Source organism: Poecilia reticulata, chromosome 6 (assembly GCF_904066995.2).
Source record: "Poecilia reticulata chromosome 6, P_reticulata-male-v2, whole genome shotgun sequence".
In the NCBI taxonomy this organism is placed as follows: Eukaryota; Metazoa; Chordata; class Actinopteri; order Cyprinodontiformes; family Poeciliidae; genus Poecilia; species Poecilia reticulata.
The window spans coordinates 11,412,802-11,439,950 of record NC_088835.1 but is presented as its reverse complement, the minus strand read 5'-3'; the positions used below and the strand labels follow the sequence as shown (position 1 = coordinate 11,439,950).

The 27,149-nt window shown below is 40.9% G+C and overlaps 2 protein-coding genes across 3 annotated transcripts; both read left to right on the top strand.

Moving 5' to 3' along the window:
• Positions 1-7,682: 7,682 nt before the first annotated feature.
• Positions 7,683-11,859, top strand: pthlhb (parathyroid hormone-like hormone b). Of its 2 annotated transcripts, none has more exons than XM_008410981.3 (3): positions 7,683-8,937; positions 9,112-9,232; positions 9,800-11,859. In XM_008410981.3, exons 2-3 carry the CDS (start codon positions 9,129-9,131, stop codon positions 10,188-10,190), a joined length of 495 nt encoding a protein of 164 aa, XP_008409203.1. In that variant the 5' UTR covers positions 7,683-8,937; positions 9,112-9,128; the 3' UTR covers positions 10,191-11,859. The 2 variants fall into 2 exon arrangements, with proteins under 2 accessions (XP_008409203.1, XP_008409202.1); XM_008410980.3 differs by having other exon boundaries at positions 7,683-8,942.
• Positions 11,860-13,988: 2,129 nt separating this feature from the next.
• LOC103465851 (galanin receptor 2a) lies at positions 13,989-15,710 on the top strand. Its single transcript, XM_008411045.2, has one exon. It carries the CDS (start codon positions 14,476-14,478, stop codon positions 15,397-15,399), a length of 924 nt encoding a protein of 307 aa, XP_008409267.1. The 5' UTR covers positions 13,989-14,475; the 3' UTR covers positions 15,400-15,710.
• The last annotated feature ends 11,439 nt before the right edge of the window (positions 15,711-27,149 follow it).

The following is a 27,149-nucleotide window of genomic DNA, read 5'->3' as shown; positions in this document are numbered from 1 at the left end:
CGGGGCTGTGCATTATAACGATTTGGAAATTTTCAAGTGAAGCATAGTTTCTCGCGTTGAAATATTCACACTGAGATGGCTTGTATTTTTTCACGACCAAATCCTGACTGCGTGGGCATGCCAGAGCAGGTAAATATAGCTCGATGTCAAAAAAAAAAAAAAAAATGAAAAAAAAAGACGCTTATGAATGATGTAGAACAAAGTGATATGCACACACGCTTGGAAGGATGACAAATTCTGACATCAGGAGTCTTCAGGCTGGGATGGGAAAGATTTTAAAGGCATAGGTGTGTAATCTCTCTCTTACCCTCACACGCACGCACGCGCACACACGTACACACACCCCCACACGCACACACACACACACACACACACACACACACACACACACACACACACGCACGCACACACACACACACACGCACGCACGCACACACACGCACACACACACACACACACACACACACACACACACACACACACACACACACACACGCACACACAGTGGTTTGCCTGGCCAACCTTGTTGACCCACTAGCTTAGCTGTGGTTGCACGCTGGACGCAAAGCACTCATTAACGATTTGAGCCCACTCTTCACTTATGCAAACAAACAGAGTCAGCCATCATTACCGTAATGCCACATGCGTGTGGTCTTCTCCGTCAGACCTCTATTGATTATTCAGTTTTGGTTTTTGTAAATTTTTTATTTTTTAATTTTTTTACTTTTGAGCAAAATAACACGATTTGTCAGGCGAGGAGAGGACAGGAAGATCTCCAACAGTCGTCGCCATAAAGCGTTTCAAACACCGGTGGGCATCGTGTCCAGATATTACACTGGTCGCAGTAGCCGCTGCAGCGCCACGGCCAGCCCCACCGCATCACTCAAAGCCACAAAAAATAAAACACCACAGTGGGTTTTATGTTGTGTGTAAAACGCCATCGTAACTCGGGGCGTTCGCCCCCCCTCTCCGCCGGCTCCGTTTTCTGCCCCGAGACAGAGCTATCTTTACATGGACGAGCTCTGACTGTGAGCGCTGCCCTGTATGTTGCTTGGCAGCCTGGCTGAAGTTTATGGTAATGGTTTGGGTGATAGGTCAGGGGCATGAGGGTGGTGGCCACTGTTGATGGCTGTGTGGGGTGTTAGGCCGCGTCCAGCTGGCCTACGAGTCGCTCCTGAGGTCAGTGTGTTTGTGTGAGGCTGGAGGGGCGGGGGGTTGGAGGGGGGCTTAGACATTGAGCAGCTTGTGGTTTAGGTTTGCGGGACAAGTGTGGGGTAAGAGCCCTCCCGCTCCCTTCTTCCATTAGGCCCGGAGCACAGGGCCCACTGCAGAGAGTCGAGACCTGCGCCCCTCCAACCCATCACCCCCGCCCGCCGCGCCACTGCAGCTGCCAAGAGAGAAATGCTAATGCGCTGGGCACCTTCTCAGGCCAGGTCAAAGACTGAAGCTGTTGACTTATTTTTTGCGTTTGGAATCAATCAGAAATATTTTCTAGGACACTTGTTTTTTTTAAAAAATCCCACGCACAAAAACAATTCAGCTTTTACTTGGAAGCTAAAGTGTAAAATAATAATAAAAAAAAAAAAGCAGCACAGGTCAGCTGAGCCTAGCCGTGCCAGGGAGGAATCGTTTCATCTTAGAAATACATTTTACAGGCAAACCGTCCAGTGGCAAATATTTCCTGTCTGACAAATAATGATTTAATGTACCTGCACTCTAGACCGAGTACAGACAGCACGCTTTTGTCCTCGCAGGACCTCCCCGACTCGCTGTCTCCAGGAGGCTGACATTTATGGCGAACATAAAAACAATATGTAGTTGTAAATATGAAATCGGCCCTGCTAAGCACTACCTGAGGAGGATTACCGTACATCAGGCAGCTGAAACAGAAACAGACAAATCTTACAGCTCAGTTCGGATCAAATAAATGCGCAGCGCGGGAGGCCGTGTTTGGTTAACCCTGAGCAGGAATTAGGTAATGTTCAGGATGTATGCCTCTTTAAGTGGTGAAGTGGCGACCCTTCTCTGACACTCTGATTAAACACTCCATTGTGCATTGTTGGACAAAACCTAAAAAAATGTGCATTTTGAGTTGGAGTTTTTCCCACTGAAGTGTGTAATGCATGAAGTAGTTTAACGTGTTATGTTTAATGTTGCTGAAGTCATGGTTTGGGTCTAAAGTCTCTTTCTTAGGACAAAATGTTTTTTTTTTTTTTCCCCTTAATATCATTATTTGATTGTATTTTACCAGCAATATTTCTACGTGTGTATTTGTGTTTCATTTTTAGAGGCACAATGACATTTTTAATCTTAATTACTCAATTAGTTTCTATGGAAACTATATTCATTTAGATTCACTGCCACCCATTTGATTTCCTATGAGGTTTGCGGCTCTTTTTTACTCATCATCATTTGTTGTGCTCGGTAATAGTCAAGCCAAATCCACATTTTATTTTATTCAATCCACATTCAACTGATAAACTAAATCTTTCTGGAAAATGTATTTCTTACTACGACTTCGATTTGTCGCATTGAGGCCTAAGAAAAAACGTAAAAAGGATCAAAATTAAAGGGATTTATCAGAAAATTTTTAGTGAGTTTATGTTAAGAGGTAACAAGGAGTTCATATCTTACGTACAGTAAATAATGACTCTCTTGTCGTCACTTTGTTTAACTCCAGACTAAATGGTCCCTAAAGCTGAAGCGAACAGCTCGTCTGAGTGGACGTTTACTGTTTTAAAGCAATTCCACTTTCCACATTATTTTTTAATCCAACTGCCCAGAAGTAGAAAAAAAAAAGTTTAATGTCATATTAGTTATAAATTTGCACAGCTAAAACAACAGAACAATTTAGTTTCACAGTCACGCCGGAAGTCCTGTGTGAGCCGAACAATGATGACCTCAATCTGACCTCATTACTTGGGGGTACGATGAACAAACTTAGTCATTTTTCTGTCGCTTAAAAGCAACCATGAGTTATTATGCTGTGGTTGAAAACCACCCACTAACCTAACCCCAACCTTAAAATGTAAAACTGTCTTTTTATGGACTGCATGAAACCTGGCTATAAAAAATGACCAAGAAACCACTGACTCAAAAGAAAACCGGTTGGATCGATTCGACGCTCTGGTCTGCTGAACATTCATTTGAAAGAAGCAGAGCTGCTGAAAACAGCCAAACCTGGAAGAGGTGAGGGAGGCTAAAGAGCTTTCCTCACATGACGGTTATGATTAGTAGGCGTGAATGAGCTGCAGAAGACTCTCCAAAAAAAAAAAAAAAAAAAATGCTCACAATAAAACATTTTAAAGCAGGCTTCAAATGAACTACCTGAAATGGTCCGTACAGTAACGCGTGTTAAGAAGCCATTAAGAGGGAAAAGCAGCTCTGCAAATGTAATTTTTCAAGTGAGGTTTTCCAGGATAACAAACTTTAGGTTCTCATATGAGCACTTCAAAGCCATGAATGCAACATAAGAGGGACAAAATATACTTTAAAACCTCAAATATTTGAAAGAAAAGAAAAAAAAAGAATGACATTTAGTTTGAAACGCTGCTGTACTCAACCTGTTTTAAGATGCCTCGGATTAGGTTGAAGTGAAAACCTAGCGCGTATTGTTGTTGTGTAATAACGTCACTAGGAAAGAGAAAATTTTGAACCAATACATCATGCATACATAAATTACACGGTGAATAGATGTAACAGAAGTAGGAACTGTTGCAGTTTCCCAAGCCAGAGTTTATGACATAATAGGGTGGGTCTTTTTCAGGGAACGAGGACAACACCTCTAAAAATAGGCTTGAAACGCTCCACGTAAAATAAATGTTTTTCTTGGTGCCTGGTGCATGGGCCTGTTGTTTGGAGAACAAGGGTGCAAATACTTAGAAGCCTACCTGGGTGGGTGGGCGTGCTCCGAGTGCTGGACGTGTGAACGTGGAGTCGGTGCGGTGCAAGAGAGGGATGAAAAACGAACAGCAATACTGTTCTGTGTTGAGAGTGCAATTTAGCATGAATCAAAAGCAGCTTTCCTGGCTCCTTTTCCACAGGCTTCAGTCTGCCAGGAAATGGGATTTTTTTTTTTTTGCAGGTAAAGTCTTTGCAGAAAGGAATCAGATGAGGTATTTTTTTCCCCCCACGAAATGGTAAAGTGTTGGGTCTGACTCTCTGGAAACAGAAGAAAGTTTGATTTTAGAGAGAGAGCGTGGGGGTCCCACAGCTCCAAAACCTTCATGGACTTAGGGCTGAATTGAATGATTACTGCTTGTAAAACATTCAGTTTTCTATTAAATACCACCAACCCGACTTGCCCAACTATGCAACTAATCATCGCCACACAAAGAGATATTTTAAAGATTTTAGTCGGAAATATTCCCAAATATCACAAAATATTTGCAAGTTCACAAAAACGAAACATTTATGAAAAACAAGTTTTTGCCTATCTGTGGTATAAATAATCTATGTTTTTTCTTTTGCGTGTTGGCTAAAACTATTATCACGTTGAGACAGTGTAATATGAGACAGATATTTTGTAAAAAGATTAGTCTCTTCCACCTTCTTCCTGAAGTGTTATTGCCATTGGAAGAAGTGCAAAAAGCAACAACCAATCATAGCCAAGAAGGCGGGTTTTAGCGTTGCCTATCAACCTCATGTGCTCAATGTGCTGATGGCGGAGAAACAACTTACTGTTACTGGAAAACTATTTATCAGTGGCCATGCTAACTAGCCTGAGCATTCAAAACAGGCTGTGCTAGCTGCAGCAGATAGAGGAATGGGGAAAAGTGGGAGGGAGGAATAATCAGCACCACATGGAGAGTGATTAACAGCACTAAGACCCACCTCCTGTCTCTGATTGGTTGTTTCTAGTTAGCACTGGGAGAAGGCAGAGGAGCTAAATTTTTTTTCACGTTCTCACATACTGTCAAAATATGGTGATAGTTTCAACAAATGAGTAAAAACAAAAAAAAATATATATATTTTTTTAATAAAAGTTACTGCAGCTTTAACAGCTGAACACATGAGATGGGTTGCCAGATGTTCCTCTTTCATTTGAGTTTGCTAGAAAGTTTTTTTTTCTTTTTCTGGCGACCATGCCCAATTAAAATTTCTTACTAATCTCAAATTTGTTGGACAAAACATGAGAAAAAAGTGGATATTTCTTAGTAGATACAGTATATCAAGAACCAGCTGCAAATATCAAACCAACCAAGGGAAAATTACGTAATTTTGTTCTTTAGCTCTCAGATAAAGAAATAAAGTCTGTGTTCTTGGGGAGCGTATATTGGCCTCATGTTTCCTTACCTGTTCTTTACTCCTGGCAGTCTCCTTTGAGCTTACATAATGCAGAGATAGACTGTGCAAGGTCAACCCACTGTGCTCAGATCGCCGGTTGTTTCACACAGACACTGTGAAAACTAAATCCCTGCTGCAGCTAAATATCATGAGTACTGCTTCAAAAGAGCAGTAATTTATTGACTTTAATAAAGATAAAGTCATTTGTGGACATATTGTACCGACGGAGTTCACATTAAAGCAAAATAAGAAACCAGAATAAGACACCCAGTTTTATTATCTGGGAAACGTCGCGCTCCGTCGCCTTTATGGACCAGATCTTGGTCCCTGGTCGAGTAATTTGTCATAGGTGTGGCGCGAACCGTGTGGCGCCTCGTGCCTCAGCCTTGGCCATCGCTCCACTTGCTTCATGACCCTTCCACAAAACGTGTTTTAAACAACTTTATTGGACAAATTTAAAACTTTTTTTTTTTTTTGCATAACTATTTCATTAAATTACCCATTTTTCCTCCCAAGCCAGACCATTAGGAAAAGTAAATATGCTAGTAAGGATCTCTAATAAGCAGCTGGATATTTTCCTGCTAAAAAATTATTTTTTGTCAAGAAACAAATATGTTTTCTTTTTCAAACAATTTGTAGTCAAGCAGTCAACACATTCTCATTATCAGAGAAGAGCATATTTATTTTAGAAGTCCCAAACATTCTTCTTTTTTTTTTCCAAATGTGGTTTTAGATCATCTTCTTACAAGTCAAAATATTGACTAAAACAACCATTTGACCTGACCACAAAGTGTGATAAAAGGAAAACGGACCACCAACGGTATCTCTGTCCACCAAGAACGCAGGTTTCCACCGACGAAGGAACAGCCACATAAAATCATGTAATCCTTGCACCGTCTTTATGAACCATAGAGACGTTAAAGGAAACATAAATGGATCACCGAAATCTCTGGGTTTTAACACAGTACGCTCTGTTGCCCAGGAAGAACTGATCAAAACCCAGGAATGATTCATGGCAACGTTTAAACGGATTGCACCAGGCAACTGAATCGAAGCAACAGCGCAGGACTGCTGGTAATTCTGCGCACACCCACACTAAATCCGATTTTCACTGTTAACTTTCATTTGTTTCCAATTACAGTATGCAATAATTACTTTGAAAGCTTGAAGAAACGGCAGAACAAACTGTACCAAATAAGAATTTATGGGACCAAGCTTGCCAGCTGCGTGATGATGAAGAAAAAGAACGTAGGAATGCAGTAAAATCTCTGTGAAAATGTAATTTTGTGGGATCGAAAGCTCTTTTTTTTTTGTCCAGGAAACGCAAAACGAGAACACAACTGTTGTTCAACTGTCCATTTTGAAACAGATTGTCTTGGAAAGTGTGTTGACCCCTTTACGACTATAGTTGCCATCAGAAGTCACCAGGTGTGTCTAACTTAATCTCAGAATAATTACAGCCGTTCTTTGACGTCCTCAGGTTTTTTTTGGGGAACGGTGACGAGCGAACAGCATCACGAAGGCCTAGAAACACACCAAAAGGTCAGGCATAAATATATCTAGAAGTATGAAGCAGGGTTAGGTTGTAAAACAATATCCAAAGCTTTGAGTATCTCCCGGAGCTCCCTTCAATCCGTCGTCTGAAAATAGAAATAGTAAGGCACAACTGCAAACTTACGAAGACCGATCGCAGAATTAAACAGGCTGGACACGGTGAGAACTGGAGCAGAGAAACGGCCCAGAGGTTCACGGTGATTTGAAACTGCAATGTCACGAGCCAAATGGGAAAACTACCAAAAAAACAAAAACAATGTATGTTGGTTTGTCCAAAAGTCTAGGCTTTATGGAAATGTGACAAGAAGAAAACCATTGTTAGAAGAAAGACGTAAAACATCCAGTTTGCAGTCCATCACTAAGAGGACGAAACAAACAAAAAGGAAAAGGCTCTGTTCAGTTGAGGACAACATTGTGCCTTTTTTTTTTTTTTGGTACATGCAAGATGATACACGTTCCAACAAAAATAATAAAATAAAGAAAGGACACTTTGAGCTATCTCCATGGTGATGCATGGTGGTAGCACCATCATGCTGTGGGGATGCTGTCCTGACTTGACTTTAAGGCATGAGACTGAGGTTGAGATGAACCTTTAATGCTTAAAATCACCCATTCTCACCCTGCCAATAAACAGGAGTAACAAGCCAACAGAAAAAAAAAACAACACGTCCAGAGAGCCGGAGGAGACCAGTGGAGTTTTTCATTTAACCCTGGCTGCTTCTGTCGGAAACCTTTTTAGAGTTACACATTTTAAAGTAAGAATTAAAATCGCGCACAAAAAAAAAGCGACAACCTTGCCACTGACCTTGCAATGGAAAGTCCTTTTTTTTTTTTATCCGCGCTGCAGTTTTCCCTGCCAATAAAGTTTAACAAATGTAAAGCTGTGTAACATCTCACACGCAGTCGTAGCTTGCGCTGCAGTACTTGAATATTTCTTCCCATGGGCAGCTCCGACGCTAACCTTTGGAGTGTTTTCACGTCACTTTGTCACAGAGTTAATTATTTTTATACGACTTGGATCCCTATCCAAACAGCGAATCTGGGAGTAAACAGCGCTGCCATAAAACGACGCACTCTTCTCTCTGCTTTAGGTGAATATGTGAGCGCCCCCCTCCCTCCCCGCCTCAGAAGCCACTGTGACCATTCGGTGGTGAGTTGGTTTGCCGAGGCAAAACGACGGTGAACTGAACCGTCTGCAGCGAGAGGCTGTGGGTTGGATTTCTTTGAGGTTATGGTCATTCTCCCCTGGGAGAGTGGTTAGGCCGAGGTGTTTTGCTTGGAGGAACCCTGCCCCTCGCCTTCAACCGTTCACTCTCCACTTGGTTAACGTTGGTTACCCCTATACACTAATGTTTTCTACGAAAGATTCACCACTGCATGCTTTATTTATGGCCTCTTCTTGTTTGGGTGTGTGGAAAAGTGTTTGATATCATTAAAATAACATGTGCTAAAGAGTTTCTCTTTCTTTCTCTGTGTGCGGTGGTCCTTCGGGCGTCTTTCCATGTCACAGCAGGTGTGTGTGTATGTGTGCGTGTGTGTGTGAAGGGTAAGGGGGGAGGAACAAAGGTGAGGGGTTGGAAGGTTGGGGAGGGTGCACAGACTGGATCGAGGCTGAGGTGGCTGCATCTTCACCTAAAGCGGAGTTTAACTTTCACTCAGCTCCACTCGCACACACAGGCTCCCTCACTGCGCCGGACGGAGATGTTTTCTTTCTCGGCTCGGGCCACCAGAGATGATGCTGCTGCTGCTGCTGCTTCAGAGTAACTCTTCATAGAGCTTGCTGGAGAACAGGGTAGCGTTGCAACGCCGCAGCTAATGGGGCTGCTGCTGCTGCTGCTGTTGCTGCTCTTTCTATCTTTGTCCCTCTTTTAATTTGGACACTGGGGAGAAATAAATAGCTCCACACACACTGTTGGGAGGCAAATGAATGGAGGAGACTCGTGGGGAATTTCCCAAGGCTGACGTTACACCAAAAGAGATACTAGATGGACAGAAAAAATGCACATGGCAGGATCATTTCAAATGTTTTCCAACATATTTTTCTCTGGAGTTTAATTTCTTAACCTTTGGCGTTTTTTGTGGAATTTAACTGGAAAGGTTGTGTAAGTTCAGATTTCTCTTTTTTTTCTTTTCCTTTTTTATCTATTAATTTATTTGTTTTATTAATTAGAAATCTGTAGAGAGCAGTAAATCTTAAAAATCTAAAAATGAATGAAATATGTTTTATTTATTCATTCATTCAGTAACTCATAACGTGATTTTGTTCTTCAGATTTTTGTGGATCGAGCATGTTTGCTTTAGTGCTGCTTCACCAGTGGAGTCTGGCTGTGTCTTTGCTCTGCTTCCCAGTGACTTTCGAGGGGAGAACAGCTGATGGGCTCATTAACAGAACGTAAGTCATATTTTACAGTTTACAACTGAATGCACAAACTTTAGGATTAGCGTAAAAATGCCATTGTGTCGAAATACACTAAAAAGTTTCAACTAATTCTTTTTAAAAAGTGCAGAACAATTTTACATGGACGTAATAAAGTAAGAAACATGTGAGTGAGTGTGTGTGTGTGGGTGCGTGTGTGTGTGGGTGTGTGGGGGGGTTCTTTTCTCTTAGGCTGGTCTTAAAGTCAGAGTAGTGACAGGTCTCAGGCATGTTTGTGCTGCCACCTACTGTACTGAGGTTTCCTGAATCCTGTCCATAAATTTTAGCTGCCTCACATAAACTCAACACTGCGGAGTGAAAAAACCCACCAAGCGCGACAGGAAAAACTAAGAATTGTTGTTTTACATCTTTGATATATACCAAATAAACATTTGATAATCATAAGAATGTTAAAAAAGGCTAAAGAGAAGCAGCACATATTGTCAGTAGATAAAGTATACGGAAGCCCCAAACATCAAAATTAAGCTCATTTTCAACACTTTCTCTCTGTTTTTAACAAACCCTCCTTTCTGCTTCTGTCAGGAGAAGGTCGGTGAGCCACGCCCAGCTGTTGCATGACAAGAGCCGCTCCATCCAGGAGTACAGGCGCCGCACGTGGCTGCAGGAGCTGCTGGACGAGGTGCACACGGCCGGGGAGCACGCTCCACCTGTGCAGAGCCGGACCCAGAGCCAAGTGTTCAGCGGGAGCAGCCTGCAGCAGAAGCCCCAAGGGGCCAGCAAGGACCTCCTAGAGAGGGTAAACCTGGACGGGGCCGTCCCCCACCTCACCCAGGAGACCAACAAAGCCGCGGCCTACAAGGAGCACGACCTTAAAGTTGCCACCAAGAGGAAAAAAAAGGTCCGGTTAGGGCGACGCAGAGAGAACGAGAAGAAGAGGAGAAGAGCCCGCGCCGCCGTCGGGAAGGGGCCGTGAAGAGACAAGGGACCCCGTCTATAGACCCAGTACCCTTTTTTTTTTTTTTTTAAATGGTTCTGCACTAAGACACTGACACAGACTGATCCCTGACAGACTGTTTCTGGAGTCGGGGTTGTGCTTGTACGATAAACTGTTTGTATTTTGCATACTTCCTGGAGTTTCAACATGAAATCTTAGGTTCATATTTATTAGGAAGATCGTCCCGCCTCTGTAACTCGGTCGTCCCTGGGACATCTTTTTTGTATGCATTGTAATCTATAACCAAACGTGTATGCAGGCCGAGCGGACGAGGAAATGCTTATTTTCCTTCCGCGTAAGAACCTAAAAAGAACAAGAAATCTGACAAACTGCTCAGGTCACCACACGGTCACGGTGAAAAGAAAGTACACCCTCTTCCGATGTCAGAAATTAACGCTCTGAGCTTAAAAGTACTTCTCTCTGACCTCAGGTGTATAAAAACCCACAACAGATTTCAGTACGTCATTAATCATTAAACAAATATGAAGTCAATACGGCTGAAAGTCATTACGGCCTATGACTCAATAATTTGCTGAGCCGCCATTAGCTGGATCTAGTAACTCAAATCGATGTGTATCCCTTTTCTCCTCCCACTTCTTTCTATGCAGCATTTTGTTTCGTTGTTTCAGTGCGATTCTAGATTAGCTTAATGTCAGAAATATGGCTGCAGAACATCCTCATGAAAACCTTCGCGTGCAGACTGGTTCACCTTCAGCTCAAAGGTGAGTCTGGGTCCTCTCCAGATCATCAGCCCTCCACCGCCGTGTCTGAAAGTCGGGCTGATGCGTCGATGTCAATGTGATGCTTTCGTCTCTCACCAAACATGGTCAAGTCAAGTTTTTAGTCATGAGGTTCACACAGATGCATTACTGCAAACCTGACAGTAGTTTGTGACATTTCTGGCAAACCTCATTAACAAGCTCACTCTTCTGTATCCTTTTCTGCTTGTACTGTCATAAACTTTTTTTTTTTTTTTACATTTACAGGCCTGTAGAGTATGAGATGTATATTTACGGATGCTTTGGCATTTATTTAAGCATTGCACATTGGTGGAAGGTCCTTTCCTGAGAAGATTGTCAACTGTCTTACATATTTTTCACAGAAGAAATAAACATCTCATCGTAGACTAAGAGGCATCAGCAGCAGGTTTTTCTCCTTGGCGCTATGGCAACAAAGATCTTACACCTGTCGATGGTTGTTCAATCAATCAAGCCGTTTCGATTTGCAGAGGGTTAACTTTCTTTTTGCCTGACTGTACCTCTGTTCAAACGGTTCAGCCATAATTTATTTCACTTTGAAAGCCTATATTTATTTTGTGAATGTATCACGGTGCTGCTGATTTAATTCCATTATGCACTTTAGTTACATAAGTTGTGGTTGAATTTTAGCGTAGCGACTGTTGTTGATGGTACTGCTTTCCTTCCTCCTCACCTCAGATCCCTTATGGACTCATAACTTATCAGAGGCATCGTCAGAAAAAACGCTTCTGTTGAGTTAAGTTACAGTTTGTTTGTTTTTTTTTTTGTGCTTTTTTTGATTAGAATAAATAAGCCAAAGCTCAACCCAGCTTCGTTGTTCTGGACTTGCACTGAGGGAATGCTGTACATGTTTCCAGTTAATCAAACATTAAAAAAGTAGCTTTTAGGTACTTTTTTGATTTGTGGTGTCTTTATTGACCTTGTTGCCAGACATGCACGTTTTTATGTTGCCAGATCGGGTCGGTTCAAGTGATTTTATAGTTCTGGACAGTAGTGGGTGTGGCTTGATAAAGTTGATCTGTGCTTTTTTTAAAAATACGTGGTCAATCACAGTTAAATCATGGCCTATATCGCTTTAACTCTTTTCCCTTTATAGATAACAATCCCATTTAAAAATGGCACTTTGTAGTTCTGTTTATCTTTGTATGTCATTAAAATAAATCCATTAGTTGATCTTAAACAACAAGGCAAAACCAGCTTAATTTAGCACTTTTATGACGCTGCAGCTCCCTGGAAAGTCTAAAAATAAACATTGATCTAACTTATTAAGTATTTTCAATTTCTTTAATATATATATATATATATATATATATATATATATATATATATATATATATATATATATATAGAACACTCCTGCAATGTAGAGCTAATTAAACTGTAGGTTGGGCTTTTTGTTCCCCTAACACAATGACATCATGTGTGTGTGTGACGGAGAGAAATTAGGCTGCGATTCAGAGTAATTTATGGGGTTAAAACTCACCTTAGAGGTTGGTGTGGAAGTACCAGAAACATATTGACGCTTATGTTGACTTTTTGGCTCTTGCAGCACACAACCAAGCTGTTAATGTCCCACTTGAGGACCCTGTGGCTTTTTTTTTTAACAACCCCCGATAGAAAAGACACAGATACTGGTAATGGTGTGGTAACCAAATGCATCAACGTCAGCTATATCCTGTGCTAACAGCAGCAGTGCACAACCACAGGCCATTAGCTGACACAGAGCCATAAATGCTGTGGAAAGCCTGATAAAGTCACTGTCAGGAGCCTGCAGATCGCACAGGAGAAATCAATCAGAGCAGCACGGAGAAACATTAATATCTCTGTTCTGAAGGGGCTCATCATAGCGTGACTGATATTTAAAAAAGAAAACAGTTTGCATAGGCAGAACTGGGTCATTCTTAATCAAGGCTACAGCTGGATCAATGCGTTTGCAGCATTAGACTAAAACCGAGCAGAAACCTGGAAAAGCTCTGGGAACATTTGTCATGCATCAAGCTAAGCAATCTCAGACGTTTTCTACAATGAAACAACACGACATGGATGTTATTACTGCTTGTAAACATTAAAAACCCTTTGAAATGCTCTATATATTTGTTTACAGCTGCAGCCGAGCACATAAAAGTGATTAAGTATGAACGTTTCACCGCCAACCGGCCAGGCATATGGAACATGTTACTGCTCTCTCTCTCTCTCTCTCTCTTGGTCTCTAGACAGTGGAGAACGTTTCCCTTTAAACCCAGTCGGCTAGAATCAATTTGGTTCAAGTGATGTTTGCCGTCCATGTGCTCACCTTTCGCTGTCGCATTTTGTCATGAGTCCAAAGAGGCCGAAGGTCCGCCCGGGTTGGAACGTTTCAGCGAGTCAAAAATCAGCAAAAACAGCATCTTATTCTCCACACGTTATGTGGCACTTTCATGTACAGATGAGGCAGAGAAGAAACAGCTGAGGAACAACAATGGTGGGTGTAACTGTAATTATTTCTCCTTTATTGTATTGGTATTGGTGAATTTAAAGTATTTACAAATTTCCTTATAAACAAAGATCTTTCCAGGAACATTAACACTCATAATAAGAAATAATAATAATAAAAAAGTTAGTTTGTTTTCAGAATATTTTTTGAATGTTTTTTGCTTTTGCTATAAAATGGTTGTGGAAATAAACACCTAGTTTTCTTTATATTGTTCTTTACAAAAAACAAACAAACAAACAAACAAAAAAACATTTGCAGTCATTTTATGTCCAAAAACTGTGACAGGAATTGCAGACAAGGTCAATATATCTGAAAAGTACATTTATTTAAGTAACTCGGCTAAGTGAAAATAATTATATAGATTAATTATAGACAGACTGATGCTTTCAAGCCTTTATTTTTGTTAATTATTATGATTTTTGGTCTGATGTAACATCTTGAATATCATATCGAACCAATAAGATCTGGGCTGGTGAGAAGCATGTTTAATACCTGATTACAGGTTGTTATTTTCAAGAGGTACTTTTGACAAATGAGCATCATCAGGAAGCATATTCTACTTTATTCAATATGAATTTTGTCAGGGATGCTGCCAACAGAATGACAGTAACATTTAATTTTCCCTTTGACAAATTCAAACATTGTTTCTACAGGATTTACACAATATATAAAATAGGTGGAAAAGATATTGAAATGATTTAACAAAATGTCAGAAAAAGTTTGAATTTTATCAGGGATGTGCAGACTTTTCAGCAGCAACTGTACCAGAATTTCTTTGAAAGACAAAATGACAGTCATAGATTATTTAACATTCGCTCCCAGTTGCAGGCTGTTCTGTGTTCATCTGACACATGAAATCCACAAAAAATATCTAAAAGTTTCTGGTTGTGATGCAACAACGGGTGTGAAAAGCTCTAAAAGGTACAGAGACTTCTGCAACGCGCTGGTTCGTTTAGAGGAAGAACATAAAACGTAAAAGTTTGGAAGTACAACAAGATTTTTTTCTTTTTTTCAGGTGAAAACAAGTGCTAACATGGCCGTTCCCAACACGTACGGGGTGATCTTTGCCTGTGTCTGCGGAGTGATCCTGGGCATTGGCTTCTGTGCCAACCTGCTGGCTTTCTCCTTGTTTGCCAAGAAAAACGCTCTGCGTAAGAATCGCCTGGACATCCTTCTTCTCAGCATGACTCTGGCTGATTTCCTGACCCTCCTCCTCATCCCCTTCACTCTGCACTCCGCTGTAAGTCACTCTTGGCCTCTGGGCGACATCTCTTGCAAGGTCTACCAGTTCCTGCTGGCGTTCAGCCTGGCGGCGAGCACGTACTCGCTGTGCGCCGTTTCCATGACTCGAGCCATGATCATCACCAACCCGTACCAGCCTCCCACCATGGACCTGGTCATCCTCATGTTTGTCTTGGTCTGGGCCCTGAGTTTCTTCATCAGTCTGCCTCTGCGAATGTTTGCCACCAAGGAAAGTTTGAACCCGAGCCTGGCAAACTTCAGCTTCTGTCTTCCAACCATTCATGAGCACCACTACCAAGTGGTCCTAAGCCAGTTCGTGCTTTATTACTTTATTCCAATGCTGGTCATCGCCTTCAACTACGTTCGCCTGGCGCTCTTTCTCCACAAGAGCCCCGTAATGTCGGTGTCCAGTGCCAGGAACACCCGTAGAGCCTCTGTCTTGGTGTTTTTGGCTGCTGCCACTTTCTCCGTATGCTGGCTGCCTGGATACGTGCTAGAGCTGTGCGTGTACCTGGGACTGTACCGCCACGGACGGGCTTGGGAGACGTTCTACTTCATTTGCACCATGCTGCAGTACCTGCACCCCAGCATCAACCCGGTGCTCTATGTGCTGCTGTCCAAACGCTACGGCCACAGGAGGGCAGCCTGGCTCTTCAGCTGCGGCAGGAACAGAGTGCAGCCGCAGGTCACCAGCGTCACCACGGACAGCTTCTGATGGCAGACACGTGTCGCTCCATGGTTATGCTCATGTTCTCTGCTGTGTGGTATAGTTTCAGAAACTGCTATCAAACTGTTATCAAAAAAACATAAATCTACGAGAGGTTGGTTTGAAGACTGGATGTGCTGCAAAAACTCTGTAGCGACAATCACCCTCCTAAAGTTTTTGATTTGAAGCATTGCTTAAAGGAGACGCACTCAGAAGGATGCAGTGATGGACATCGAGTTACATTTGTTTCATATCAGAAGACTTCGCCCATCTCCTTAGTAAACGTTGTTCCGTTTTGCTTTTTATAAATCGTGCCGTGCCCTGAGTTTTCACTACAACATGGCAGGCATTAGGATGCAACACAAAGTGCCTTGCTTTTGTTTTCTGTTCTGCCGAGATTCTGCCGAGATTGCTGAACGGATGTCAATGACAGGAAAACTATATTGCTGGTTCCTTTTATAGGCACCCCTGTCAAAGATGTGTAAAAAATGTTAGTCTGGCATAATTTGATACTATTGTCAATACTTTGCATTTCAACCTTTTGCTTTAACATTTCACAATAATTCCTCTTACAGTAGTCCAGAGTCCTGGGTCTTCTCCTGCAGCTCTTTTTTAATTCAGGTCTGTGTTTAGTGTCTGTGCTTTAGAGCATTATTCTGTTAAAAGAACCCAGTTATGACCCATTTTCAGTTTCAGTTCAGGGCGAAAACGGATGTGTGTTTTTTGGTCTGGGAGGGGTAACATTAAATTTTGACTGCTAAAAACAATCTTTGAAAATACAATATGATTAATTTTGTATTTGACAGGATCCCAATTTTTTAAATTTTCTTTTATTTCTATGAACAAAATACAAATAATTAAATTGTGGAGGGCCCCCTGCTGGTCAGGGCCCCTAGAATTGTCATCACTTTTCACCCCTTTTCCGCGCCCCTGTTCACACCAACCCGACCTGCAGGTTTGGTTGCTGAAAATAATCTGTTTCAGGTCCATCTGAACAAATAGCATGGAAACTGTACAAGTGCTAGTAGAATTTAACAAACTCTACATGTTTATGTTTGTGGTGGTAGGACAGAGTATGGTTTTTACCTGACGTGCCTCCAAAAAAAGATTTAGAGATATTTACATATTTACGACAGAAAGTCATAACTTATTAAATTCCAACAAACCTTGATGAGTCAAAAAAATGTAAAGAAAAAATAATAAATCTTCAAAGAAATGTATTTTAAACATGCTAAAAGTGACAATTATTATGGCACCAGGGATTTGGACTTTTCTCCCACTGAATAAATTAAGTTTTTTTTAACATTGTAGTATTATCCCACTGTAATAAAAGGCGTTTACTGAGGTGCCAAGCAATGTGTCAGACTCTTTATGCCTGATATTCACTTTAAAATAATTGTCCTATTTAGGCCACAATAATCTAGGTGGCTGTTTTAATTAAGACAGTTATATTACAGCTTGTGGCGCAACACTGTTCAGGGAGAGATTGGGAGCTGTATCTGCGTAAACATGCTATATCAAACTGTAAAGCATGCAAGGGCAAACTGATAAATTTACTCCCAACAGTGATGCTGATCTCTGTTCACAAGACAGCTATTCTACCAAACAGCAATAAATCACTCAGTGGGATGTGCTGCCTCTGTGAAAGACGGCCATTAAATGTGAGCCTCATGATCCCGAAGTGTGAGGCTACAAAAAGAGAAAGGTAAAACCGCAGGCTGAGCTGCAGCCTCTCTGTTTTAATAGAGTCATCATAAGAGCTATTTTCCAACACCCCACAGCTTAATCCCACACCAAGCAGATTGAGGAGATTTCTTATCATTAATGGTGTTTTTGAATTTTAAATGCTGCAATTGAATGCTGCAGATGTGCTTTAAACGCATTTTAAAGCTTTCTTTGAAGAACGACCTCGACTTGTGCAGCGTTTTGTCGAGTCCAGAGGATCCCAGAGCATTCAGTCACTCACCCAGTAGCTGTGTTGGTTTCATTAACCACTGAACTGGGAGAGTCAAAAATGCAAAAATGAATTTGTTTGATGGAAACACGTCAATTTCGTAAACTCGTGTTTTTCGATAAAACATTTTTGAGATGGGATGAGGTGGTTTATCGGCGCATTGAAACTGCTGTGGAAAGATGTTTCTTGCATCACATGAGTTACATGATCAGCATCCGGAAACGATGAAGAAGACGACAGGAAGCAGTAGGAGGATGATGGTTAGTTTTCATTTTCTTCAGACAACGTGCAGTCGGCTCCACTAGAGCTCTCACAGCATCTCACAATTCGCCAAAAGTTGGGCGTCATTTGAGAGTGTTGAATCCGTAGCTTTTCTGTAAAATAGCCGACTGCAATTTCCCCAAATGGCTGCATGCGCAGCCGCTCCCAAGTATGAGGTTCTTGTTGCTCCAAGAGGCGAACGTCTCCTCTGATGGCTGACAGATGACGAACCTTAGCGTCACGGTTGAACTATGAATATGTCTCGAGTGAGTATTCACATCTGTCACTACCAGGATTTTTAATGACGCACCACGTGAACGCGAATTTTAATTTTATTTCAAAACACAGCAATTGCGAAATTGTGTTTTTTTATTTATTTTGTTTTTGCTGTTTTTTTTTTACATAAGCAGAAAAGCGACAAAGGTTTGTAAGAAAACGCTGCTATTGATGACTGCTGGACATCACCAGCAGTCACGGCGGGTGAATTGTCTTATCCAAAAACACAACAATGTAGATGAACAGAGTTCGAATCGGCTGCCTACTGGTTACAGGACAGACTCCTACCACCATTTCCTAATATTTTAGTCAAGTTTGTTTTGCAATATGGATCAAATTCTCCATTTCAACACTCTTCTTCCCACTCTCGCTGGGATGAATGTATTTTGTTCTAGTTTAAAGAAACCCAGTTGGATTCCCCCACTGACTAATGTTGTTATTAAGTTTAATCCACATCTCTTGTTCTCAGCAAACATTTTGAGCACCAGCTGTAACTCTTAATGTCTGATAGTCAGTTGAATAAAAAGACTTAAGGTCAACCCACATTTTGAAAGTAGTGATTACAACAATCAGCCAAAGGTTCTTGAAATCTAAGTCATCTTGATAAAATACTTTGTCAATAGTTTGTCTTTAGACTTTGACAATTTTTTCGCAATACTTACGTTAAGCTCATTTACAATTTTCACAGGGTTTTGTTTGTTTGGTTTTTATTTTTGTACTTGACTCCATACGGTCAAGTGTTGCTAGATTATATAGCAACACTATATAATATAACACTATATTATACAGTGTTATATAGAAGCACTATATAATATAGCAAAACCCCAAAAACCTCAAAACCCCCAAATTTAAGTTTAAAGATCTATTTTTGCAACACTCTATAATGATTTTGCTGAAAGCCGTTTAAATTTGAGGATCTGTTTCTGTTGAATTGATAAAAAAACAACAATAAAATCAGAATAGAAAAATAATCCACTCCCTTTTTGTACCATCAGAAGCGCACTGCTCCATAGAAAAATCACATCTTTACACTCGGTTAATAAATAATAGTTATGTGATAAGTTAATCTTCTAACTATTCGACTGTCTGTATGTTTATTCTGTGTTATAGGAAACACTGGCTTATATTAATGAACATACATGCTTATCAAGCAAGAAAATCTAAATCTCCAGTTCATCCTCATTTAAAAAAAACAAAAACAATCTATTGACACTGTAATGAGTCTTCACCACCAACAGCAGCCTATGTGCCACCCTATAAATATCCTCTATACTGCTGCATTCAGACTGATCTACAGCTTTCCTTGCAAAGAGATGGAAATCACTTCACCAACATGATCATAAACCGAGACTCATTGGAGGAGAGACTAAAGGCTGAAACACGCTGCAGTCCAACCGCATCATTTGAATTCCTGAGAGACTGCATTCTCAACACGCAATGTGAGTTAACCAACATACATAGCTGACAGAAAATAGTTGCGGCAACACACTGTAAGATCAGATAGCTCCTGCCATGAGCTAATCATTCCATGTGGCGAACAGGCGAGTGTTGAAGGAGCGCTGGCCGTTTATTTATAGGCGTCTCTAAGGTTCCACCACAGGGCTTGCACTTTAGAGATAGATTCAGTTACAGCTCTGGTGAAAGACAAAAATACTGCATCTACACTGACACAAGCTGGGCTTTAAATTATTGATACGAAGCGAAGGGGAGACAGTTCTAAGAAGGTGTAGTACTTCATATGGATTTACATTGTGACAGAGCTGTGATCCGTGTTTGATGGAGATTTTGGAAGATTAGCACAAGGCTAACGCAAAGTACTGTGTGATTGTGGAGTAGAAATAAAATCAGTTTTTTTTTTAAATAAGTGGGTAAATGCAGGGCAATCCCAGAAAAAGCCCCCACCATAGGCTACAAAAGGAGCATCTTTATTGCTTTTACATTGGTATCATTGTATATTCCAATCGCATACAATGACAATAAATAGATACTTTTAGTTGTCATGTAGCAAAATGTAGAAAGGTTTATGATATTTGAACCTTTTCTCAAGACAAAATTCTGCGTTTCAGCTGAGTGAACAACTCTCCAGATGCTGCTATCTTCACCAAAACCAGGCAGCAGGTTTCCTCAGAAATAAACCCAACAGCAGAATTTATGCGCAATGAAAAAAAGCTCTTCATTTTAATCGATCCATATGGATTCATAGGGCTTATTTTAAAGCTAAAGGATTTCCTTGCAGTGTGTTCAGTCACAGCCCATTAGCCTGAAGCCCCCAGGACCAGCGCGACCTGACGCTGCAGTCCAGGCGTTTGTTGACATTGTAAAGGCTTGCTGTAATATGCAGGTACATGACAGGTGAAGTGCAAAAAATGGAAAACGCTGGAGTTAACACTGAGTAAACTAGACTTCAGAACAAGTGAGGCCTTGTAAGCGCCAGTGTAAATGTGGCACTTCCTACAAAATAAATAATCAGGAGGAGAAAAATCTGCGCTTGCTTCAAATAACTCCTGCAATTATTTGTACAGGCAGAAAGTTTTAATCATTTGATGATTAAAAACAGCTTTAGGCTTAGATTTGTTTCTGAACACACTTCTGTTCAGCGTCCAGTGGATTGTTTTTGTTGCCACAATAAATAAACTAGAAGCAACTTTGCGCGGGGTCGACGTCCCACCGGCCTTGCAGAGGAAACCTTTGCAACATTCACTGCATTTTACTGCCCAAATACCAAGAAATGTGCAGCTGCAGCTGCTGCTGGAGCTTCTTGTGTTTTCTTGTGGATTTCTGAGAATAAAATTTTATGAGCAAGTTGATGTCTGCATTGTTCAATTCAGTAAGGTTGCTCCAAATTTACAGCAAATGCCATTTCAGTGTACTATCAAAGCAAACACATCAAATTGGGAATGTCAGTCATGCTTGTGTACACGCTGCAGCTGTGCTAATGGTGGAGACACATCTTAGCACTAAAGGCAAACTGTTTATTCGTTATCCTCTGTGACCATGTTAACTAGCTTTAGCATTCATGGCAGGGAACTAGCTGTAGCAGGACCACAGGGAGGAGGAAGAGGAGCTGGGCTTTTATCACAGATTATCTGTCTCACGTTATTCTGTCAGGATTTGGTGACAGTTTTAACAAATATATAAGAAAATGTACTGTTTATAAATTTACATACACCCGACATGAGAGTTGGAAAACTCCAATTACAAGCGAAAATAGGAAGTAAATGGAGCAACGTAATCAGGAAGACAGACCATAATGAAATATGTAGAATTACCAAATCTAAAAAAAAATAAAAACCCTTCCTGTTTCATTCATTCAGAAATTCTACCTTAACAGGTGGGAACCCAATTTTAATTCCTTATTTGAACAGGGATGAATATTTATAACTCTAATAGTGTGCGTGTAGGAAACATTTTTGTTTTTTAGCCTGTTGTATTCTTTTTGAGAGAGACAATTGCCAAATAATACAGTGTTAAATTAGAATTTACAATAAAATAGCTTCGAAAGGTGTGACCTACAGAAACACGGTGGAGAGTACCAGAAAGGATCCTTCTGCTGACTGACTCAAGGGAGCTTGAGAGCATCTCTGCTTGTTTTACTTACTAGAAATCAAATCTGAGCAAAACTACAGTGTTTGAAACTTTTCTTTCCAAAGGGAATATTCATCAGTCACACAGAAATACTTAATGTCCAAGGAAGCCAACAGGAGCTCAGGCGGAAGGCTCTGCATGCTAATGTCAGAGGAGTCTTAGAGTAAAGCGATAGCAAAACAAAGTTACCAATAAAAATTTTCCTGAGAGACCTTTGAAGTCCCCCTTGATTAACAACCCATGTGTGGTCCTCCAGTGCTCTGATCCCTGTGTAGTCGCACCCCGCCTGAATGCTTCCCTTTTTTGGCTCGGTCTGCCAAAAAAGGGAAAAGTTTGATCAAGGCGTGAAACAATAATCCAGGCTAGGAGTGAGACGCGCCCATGCCAAGGTAATTCAAAGGAACCCATCCCTCCGGATCTGAGATATCAGGTGTCACGTCTTGCTGCATGCCTCATCGCCGATCAGCAAAAACATGAACATCAACTTCAGATGACACCAGGCTAAATTTGGTGGCTATCAAAACGCAGGAACTGGCTAGGAGCTTGGCCGGGGTGTCCACTTTCCCTCGTGGAAGCCCTCAGTTTGAGCACCTTACTTTGATGGATCTAAGTTGAAGTATGGGTAATGAGGACTGTATAAACATAGCGTAGACTCACCGGGGCCGAAACTTTCACACTAATAATTAGAGGCAGCTGCGCTGCGCTCAGATCTTTGCCAGGTGATCAGGCTGATGAGTCTGGATAACATGGAGTATTCACGAGTTTGCATCATTGACGCCCCGCCACGTTCTGGCTAATAATAGCACAACTTCATCAGAACTGTGCAACATGGAGGGAGAAAAAGCATACATTATTTTTAATTAACATAAGTCTGAACCATAATAAATGAAACATTGACCAACACTTTGATGCGTAATGATGACAAAATGCAACTTTTACTTGTTTTCTGCCTGGTGTCTCATTTGACTTTGCATTTTTGTGTTTTTATGATGCGAAGCACTCTGGACAGACTCATTGCTGAAAAATACCTTACAAATAAACTTGACTCAAACTTGATTGATAAGATACAAATTGAAATTGTGACCCAAGATACAATTAGAAGTGACATTTCTGTCTACTGTTGCATTGAATCCACACTAATCCACACTGTGAAAAATATCAATCCTTGTACCAAGGATGGAAGGTGGTGGGAATATGTGTGGGGGCATTGAGAAAGATTACTTGCAAACGGTAACCTTTGTCGGTCACTCTGTGTCGTAAACTGAGCTCAATATTTCTGTTTTGTTGCAGCCATCAGACTGGTGACCCTTTCATTGACTATTTGCACTATTTTAGTGCCAAAAAGACCAACTCACCTAGCAACCTTTGTTCCTGTCAGCCGCTTCTCTTAGACCGAAGATGGACCAATATTTCTTTGATCTATGTTGTCTTATTGACTGATGTTTTCTGAGATACCAGTACCATCTCACACACCTTACAGATTCACTGTAAGACATGAAACGGCTTGACCTTTGGCCACTTTGGGTAATATCTATACAGGAGGCAGTGGCAACAAAAAAAAAACAATTTCCCACAGTATTTCCGACAACTGAGGATAATAACTTGAGAACCTGAAACGCTTAAAAAAGACATTTGCGGACATTCAATGTGTAGAAGGAAGTGTTCGTAGCCCATTATTTTATTGCTTTCCAACACAGATCTTTAAAGTAATAATGTTTATTTACTTGGTAGCACTAGAAGAAGTGGAGATGGTGGTGATGGTCTGGACAACAGAATAGGACAGGAGATGCAACTGGCTGTCTACAAGAGCAGACAGAGAAGAATATGCTTCAGTGTTTGCAGCAAGATGTATAATCTGGAGAGTTAAATCTTTCCTAACATCATCTGTGTCTTAAAAAACTCACCCAGCTGATATAGAAGTCTGGTTTGGTTCTGGGGAAGCGCTGAAGATGATTGTGCAAATAAGGGCTTTTAATCGAAAGAGCAACATCGTGGACAAACCTGAGCATCGTTTTCATAAGACTGTCACAAAACAGCAGACTGTCTTCAGTCAGAGGCTTCTTCAGATTCGCTGTACGACAGACTGCTACAGCCATCATCATCTATAAACGTAATCTGTGAAGTCAGGCAAAGTTTTTGACCTGCAAGTTCTGAAAAATACTCTAAGTTTTATGAAAGCACCCTGTAACTTCGTGGAAAGAAAACAGTAGGTTACAGGAAAGGACCTAGTAACGACCAAAAGAGTAAAGTTAAGGGAAAGTTCAGGCAGCTACACAGTAGGTCCAAAACAGTAACTTCAAGATTTCTGAGAGTATTTTGTCAGTACCCTATAAATTCTGGGAATGTAAACTGAAAGGTCTGGTAAAGTTCTGCAAACTGCAAAACAAGTTCTGTAAGAACTTTTCTAAGGTATACAGTTTTTAAAGCTATTGTGTTATTTCTAGGAAAGGAACATTTAAAGTGCATAAAGTAGTCTGCACAGTTTAGACATTGAACTAGTAACTTTCAACTAAGAAACCAGTAAAATTGAAAGTTGAAAATGAGTAAAGAAGCAACATGTATTTTTATTGACTCTGTTGCTGTGCACCATTTCAACAATTTCAAAAATGTATAACCTTTAATGAACCTGATGTATTTTAGCCCAATTTTAGCTTGAAACATTGTTTTAATGAATGGCAATTATAAAAAAAGCATCTGAAATTTGCTACATAGAAGCAATACGGACTGAAATGCTAACAATTATTTGTTCTCTGATTGTCATAAAGACTGAATAGAAAGTGTTGACGTTGTCATCACACACACACAGACACTATTTATTTATTTTAATTTGAGCAGAGTGGATTACCCTAAAACAGTTTGAGTAGCACTCAAACTGTTTTTGAGTGCCACCATTGACCATCTAAAAACTTCTCTGTCAATTTATTAGAGCCTTTAACACTCAAACATGACATGCACCTGTATTCACTTACCACGTCCACGCAGACACAGACATGCATGTACTCAGTTCAAATAGTTGGCCTAGGGTTCAGGAAGACATGAGAGCCCAGAGGAGCTGCTGACACAAGCAGCTACTGTGATTACCTCACGTCTGTCATGGCTCTGAAAGGAAACCCATCCTGAGTATATTTAGACAAAGACAAGCTTCAAAAGATGGAATAATGAATAATGCTGTGCTAATAAATAATACTGTGTAGCCTTGCAAGAGTATTTATGTTGTCTATTTTTTTCTCCATATTTTGTTATAAAAACTGCAATGCCTAATGGTAATTTATTTAGGTTTTATTTTCCAGAAGTTGTACAATATTTTGAGTGATCCACTTTTCTCGACATAGCTTTGCATGTAGAGACTAATTGTTTTGATTATTCTTCGTTTCAGATAAATTCAGGTTCAATCAGGTGGGGCGGGGAGGGATTGCTGCGGTCACAGATTTTCAATTAAATTTGGTTCTGGACTTTGACTAGGTCTTTGTGGCAAATTAATAACCTTTCATCTAAACCAGGTCACAGTGCCACTGCGGCATCGCTTCGATAAAAATGGATCCAACTGTCTGTTTAGGGTTGACCTGCTGCTGGGAGGTGAACATCTGTCTCATCTATTTTGCTATAACAAGTTTATTTTAAAGCATTATTCTTTATTTAGTTTATTTCTTACCATCGTTTCTTTCCATGCCCTTCCCATCTTAAGATGTTAGACTGAAGAGAGTTGGATGAAAAGTTCAAAGTTTGGGATTTTGGTACCTTGCTTTAACGCTCTCTTCTCTGATATTGGTATTAATAATACTTTTTCTTCACTGACATTCACAAACATACAAAAATTAATTCCCTACCTTCCAGATTTTTATATTTAACACATTTTGAAAGCTGTGCACTATGCAACTACTTTGTGTTTGTTTAGTAAATGAAATTCAACTAAAATACATTAAGGCGTGTTGTTGTAATGATAAAGTTTAGGAAAACAAGGCGGTAAGCTGGGGCAGACTTTAGAACGGGCGTACTGGGGCAGTAGGTCAGGCAAAGATTTTTCTTTGCTTCTTTTTTAATCATTTTGCAAACATATTGTATATAAATCTATTTCATGTCAGTATTTTAGGATTTTTATGAATATGAACTAAATTTCTTGGTCAACAACATGGACAGATGATTGTTGGCTAGAGGACCAGTTAAACCTGCAATGCATCAATTCATGTCTGCTGATGTTCGGACTGTCTATTCATGTAATTTGCATAATAAAATAATTTTTCCTTAGTGAAGAGGACACTAAGACTTGCTTCAGCCCAGGGACCAACATCCTTGTAAATCTGACTCTGGTGGTGAGGAAAAAATGAAAACAAGAGGCCTAAGATGCCTGTAATTTTAAGAATAACTGACTAATTATGCTAATACCATAACACCAGGCACCAAAAATGTCTCCACTTGATGTTGCAACAAGCAGTTTTACTTCTAGTAGTTAATCTTTACCAACGAAAATGGCAGGCAAGATGAGTGACTTAACAGTATTTTATCACTGAGGGGGTCTCCTGCCTTCATAGGCCGAGCCATTAATAACGATGGGAGGCTCCTCACTGTCAGCAGTCCTTCATCCTGCCAGCGTTGCGGCACGCCTCCCTCAGGCTTCATTAGGACATTCTGCCGCACAGCTAAGTCCGCCCTATATCCCTCCACGTAGCTATCCTTTACACAAATACGATGACAGAGAAAGCAACACACTCGTGTCAAACAAATGGCAGCTCGCAGCGCCGAAGGCTTCAGCGGTGAACGCTTCCTAAAGCGGAGGAATGTCACGGCGAATGCATTTTAAACAATTACGCTCCTCACATTTGTTCGGGCTGAATTTAGAGTCACGTGTCCGCACTTGTTTTGTTATTGTACGTTTCCGTGGATACAGTCTTGACCTGACGTGGCTGCGTGACCCAGACAGACATTTGCCGCGTGCTATATGCTAACACACGAGCAGCAGGTGGCACCGAGTCCAGAAACTTGATATTTGACTTTAAATCCTCCTCTTTTGTTCGACAAAAATCACGCCCCTCTGATATCTCTGTGAATCGTAATCCTCTGAGAGCGAAAGGGTTTTTAGAGCTGCTGCACATTAATTCAAACCATCCGTTTTGCGTTTGTTGCACTGATTAGCACCCCCCCACCCCCCCTCTTCCCCTGAGCTATTCTTGGGAGTCATTGTTTAGCCTACAACTGTGGTGTCTTATATACAGCGTTATGAAATGACTGCAATTGAAAACAGCTAGATATAATTAGATCACAGGAGTTTACAGTCTATAACTGGGCCACATTGTCTAAAGCTTGAGTCATTCACTTTGTGTGGGAAAAACTGAAATCAAGAAGGACAAGTTTAAATGTACTTTTAATCCAACACTGGTCCTTTTTCAGTAACTTCACCTGATCTAAGATCCCATTTTGCAGTGAAAATGAGATCTTAGATCAGGTGATTATTCTTCGTTTCAGATAAATTCAGGTCAATCAGGTGGGACGGGGAGGGACGCCGAGGCCACTTGTATTGCAGGTTGTCGCTGCGTTCAAAGTACTAGACCTTAAAGTGCAGCTAAGGATGGATGTTATTTTGGCTGTGGCTTTGTGAAGGCGCTATCCACTCCCACTACTCAGGTGTCAGCACTTTCCACTGGCTGGGTCCAGGATGGCCACTGGCCTTATCCGAGCATTCGGGGTC